The 3,736-nt window shown below is 42.7% G+C and overlaps 1 protein-coding gene across 1 annotated transcript; it reads left to right on the top strand.

The window, feature by feature from the left end:
• The first annotated feature begins 564 nt into the window (after nt 1-564).
• Nucleotides 565-3,634, top strand: LOC109545568 (late secretory pathway protein AVL9 homolog). The gene is made up of 10 exons (XM_019916338.2): nt 565-759; nt 832-1,029; nt 1,090-1,315; nt 1,420-1,609; nt 1,664-1,896; nt 1,950-2,235; nt 2,287-2,492; nt 2,546-2,717; nt 2,768-2,856; nt 2,911-3,634. The coding sequence occupies exons 1-10, from the start codon at nt 691-693 to the stop codon at nt 3,234-3,236; spliced, it is 1,995 nt and encodes a 664-aa protein (XP_019771897.2). The 5' UTR covers nt 565-690; the 3' UTR covers nt 3,237-3,634.
• Nucleotides 3,635-3,736: the final 102 nt, after the last annotated feature.

Below are 3,736 nucleotides of genomic sequence, written 5' to 3'. Positions count from 1 at the left end.
GTATGTTCAGTGAATGTATATGGTATGTTCAGGGAATATACATACATATATGTAACGAAAGAAAAAGATCCTTTATTTCATCTTATTAGTTTATTCACATATTTAAGTATTTACTGATGTAATTTTTCAACAACAAGAGTTACTTACAACTAATGAAAAACTAATTAAAAGGATAATAAATTAATTAAAATATAACTTATAACCACGGACTAAAAATCGAAATTAACATTTTCAGCATTGTTGCCGTTGTCGCAATGATGTGTGACTGTGAATAAAACACAAACCTTTTTCTAAAAAACTGCACTTATTATTTTATATTCCCGCTTCCCGCTCTGTGGCGTTTGCCCTTTCATTTTGTTCTCGATCAATTAAGTGTTTTGCAATATGCTGTTAACAAAAATTCTATAAGCAATTACAAATTTTAATATTGGTCACAAAACAAAATACAGTTAACAGTTTTACTTTGATAGAAGAGTATTTTCGTAGGGGGTATGTTCTGTGGTTTCAGCATCCGTGCTTCTGTCCTTGTCTGAGAACAATTGGCAATGTTGCAGCTAATGCACAGCTTCCTTCCAACAATCAGCTGATTGTCAAGAGTGTTTTGTCAGACAGATTTGACCCAGCAATTATCAATAAACAATAAAAAAATTGTGTTGTTTTTAATGTTTCATTGGCAGGACTTCATTAGCAATGGATGAGTCAGAGACCCCCATTCTGTACGTGTTGGTGGTAGGTTTCCATCACAAAAAGGGATGCCAGGTGAGTGTTGAGGGCGGTTTTATTTCATGGTGTTTATCTTAATAAATTACGCGCCTCCAATGATCAATTAAGGTGGAGTATTCATTCCCGCCCCTTGTGCCGGGGGCTCCGAACGAGTGCCCCGCTGGCTGGAAATACTTGCCCACTTTGGCCCTTCCTGATGGCTCTCACAACTACGAGCAAGACACAGTGTTTTTCCATTTGCCCAGTCTCACCAACCCCAAGCAAACAGTCTTTGGGATATCCTGTTTTCGACAAATTCCCGTTGCAGTAAGTCTTGATTGAGTCGCACCTGGTGCCTCCCTCAAACCGTGTTCTTTGTCGTTGCAGAAAATTAAGAATCTCACTTCTGATATAACCAGAACGACTGTGCAGAAGTCTGTATGTGTACTCAGTAGAATACCACTGTATGGGCAGATACAGGTGAAAATGGCCCTGATAACGCACGCTTATTTCGACGAAGGGGATTTCAGCAAAGTGTCCATTCTACAGGATACGTATCACCACCTGAACGCTGTTTTGAGCCAGTCTGATACTCGACAGCAAACATTCGTAGGTATGAACTTGTGAAAGGTTTGTGTACATTCGCAGGCATCAAACGGTGTTAGAAAATTCTCAACTCATTAAAATTTTAATTAAAAAGTTAACCCCTCTTTTAAGGTTTGTCGACCAGAGACTTGGTGCTGCAGTGGAAGCATAAGGCGGTCCTCTTATTCAAGCTGCTGCTCTTGGAGAAGCGGGTGATATTTTACAAATCCCCGGTGCTTCCCTTGTGTTCCACGATACTGACTTTCGTGTCCCTCTTCCCTGAAATGATTGAAAAGGGCCTGAGCCAGGCAGCCTGCATTCGGTAAGTCGTCCGCACTTTATTTCAACTCGGCCACCTTAATGTGCGATATTCTAGCCTATCCAGACCAATGTCCCCAATGCCGCAGTTCCCCGATGAAGATTCTCCCACTAATTCACCCAAAAAAGTCCAGAATGGCGAAATGAACTGTGCGGAGCACCATGTGATAAAATCAGACGAAACAACATCAAACCATATACTGGAAAATCATCAAAACCTCCCGCTGGAGTCGGTGGAAAATGGCCTAGAAGTAACAGAATCCCCCAATCCAGGCAAAGAGGACCAGAACGGTTAGAATGGGTTATCTGATGACAAACGGATGAGGTTTATTGGGTATTCGCAGGTTTAGGCGAGAAAAGCAACAGTCTGCGCCGGGACGTGAGCCTGGACACAATCTCCGACTCGGCTCAAACAAACATCAACTACCTAACTCAAATTGCGACTGAAACGTGCGGATTTCCGCTGCCGATCTTCACCAAAGGCTCGCTGTGCTTGCCCTACTTGTCCCTGCCCTATCTGGACTTGTTAACCGATGTAAACGTGCGAAGCTACGTGGTGGGAGCCACAAACGTTCTGTTCAAGCAAAAGCGACAACTCTACGACATTCTAGTGGACATTGATACGGGAAGGTAAACCCGAAGCTTTGCCCCTTTCGAAGCTCACGCAATGTTCAATTACAGGATAGAATGCCAGGACCTCACCTTGCGGAAATACCTGCATTTGACCACGGAAGACTTGCGATTTGCCGACTATATAGTGAAGCATGTATCCGAAGAACGACACGACGTTTTTCTGGATGGCGTCGGTTATGAGGGCGGCGATGAGTGGATTCGGGCGCAATTCAGAGTCTACTTGCTGTGCTTGATGAGGACGTCGATTCTTCCAGGTTGGTTGATTCAAGGCGATTTTAGATCCGCGGTTTATATGGGACTTTTCCAGATGGAGGCCGAGAAGCTGATCATTTTAACGCCAATTTCCTATCGGCCTGGAAAGAGACGCACAACTACAAAATGTGGATGAGCGGAAATCATGCGGGGATTCTAGATGTTCATCCCGGGCATCCGTTCGCTGGCCAGCTGTCGGTCGCTGATATGAAACTGCGCTTTGCCCAGTAAGTCCTGCGACTATTGGCGAAAATCTGGCTAAGTTTGTCTGTTGCAGTACAATGCAGACTACGGAAGGTGGCAGGAAGCTTGGGCAAGCAATGACTTCTACTGGCCGAGCTGTCGCCACCACCAGTAAAGCCGTTGGTAGGTAACTTCAGCTAGCAGTTTAGGCCAGTTAGTTACCTTTCGTAATTGCAGGAGGAGCGCTTTCGCAGGCTAAAGGAGCTTTTTCCAGCTGGTGGAGTAATCTCATTGTCAGTCCCGAACCAGGCCTAGCCAAAGAAACGGGAGTCGAAGAAATCGCCGCTGAACCTGAAGAACAGTCAATCGCTGCATGTGAAAACGCGACTGCAATCCCATCAGTTCCTCTACCCAATAACATCAGTAAAGCAGATGTTCCCAGTAACACTAGCGAGTTAGTCGAGCCTCACGAGCCGCAGATTTCAAGTATTAAAGTAGGAAGTCTTATCGATGTTCAATCTCAAACCAGCCGCCACCAACCAGGTGAGATACACACGGTTTAGTGTTTTTTACAGGAAATATCTCAAGACTTGCCTCTAAGTACTTAAGCATTCCGTATTTTTAAGTTCAATCGTAGAAAATACCTGCTACACGGTGTCATATGTTTGATAAATCTGTTAAGTTAACTAAAAACTTAGTAACAATGATGAGTTTGAGTCGATAAGGGCGCATTTCAAAGCCCCATCAAAACGAGCGTTTTTTACGATATGTGATCTTAGTATTTATATTAAATTTTATATTTTGTACAATTAGTTTTAGGTTTTTTCAATTGAAATTTTTTCGTTCCTCCGTTTATATTTCCCCTTTCATATTGTTTAGTTCTTTATAGTTTTATTGTTTGGCAGCGGTGTAGACGCTGCTGTCGTAACGTGTTAACCCCTATTATATGTATTGTTAAGTATTCCAAATCAACTTCATTCCTGGGTTTCAGTCATTTATTGTCTCTATTTATCAATCAAAATACGTTTCGGTGTATTTTTCCACCATCATCACTTTTTATGTG

The sequence above is a fragment of the Dendroctonus ponderosae genome, unplaced genomic scaffold (assembly GCF_020466585.1).
Source record: "Dendroctonus ponderosae isolate FM_Combo_2020 unplaced genomic scaffold, Dpon_F_20191213v2 Dpon_F_20191213_5, whole genome shotgun sequence".
Classification (NCBI taxonomy): domain Eukaryota; kingdom Metazoa; phylum Arthropoda; class Insecta; order Coleoptera; family Curculionidae; genus Dendroctonus; species Dendroctonus ponderosae.
Note: the sequence above shows the minus strand (reverse complement) of the source record. Positions and strands in the feature narration are given on the sequence as shown.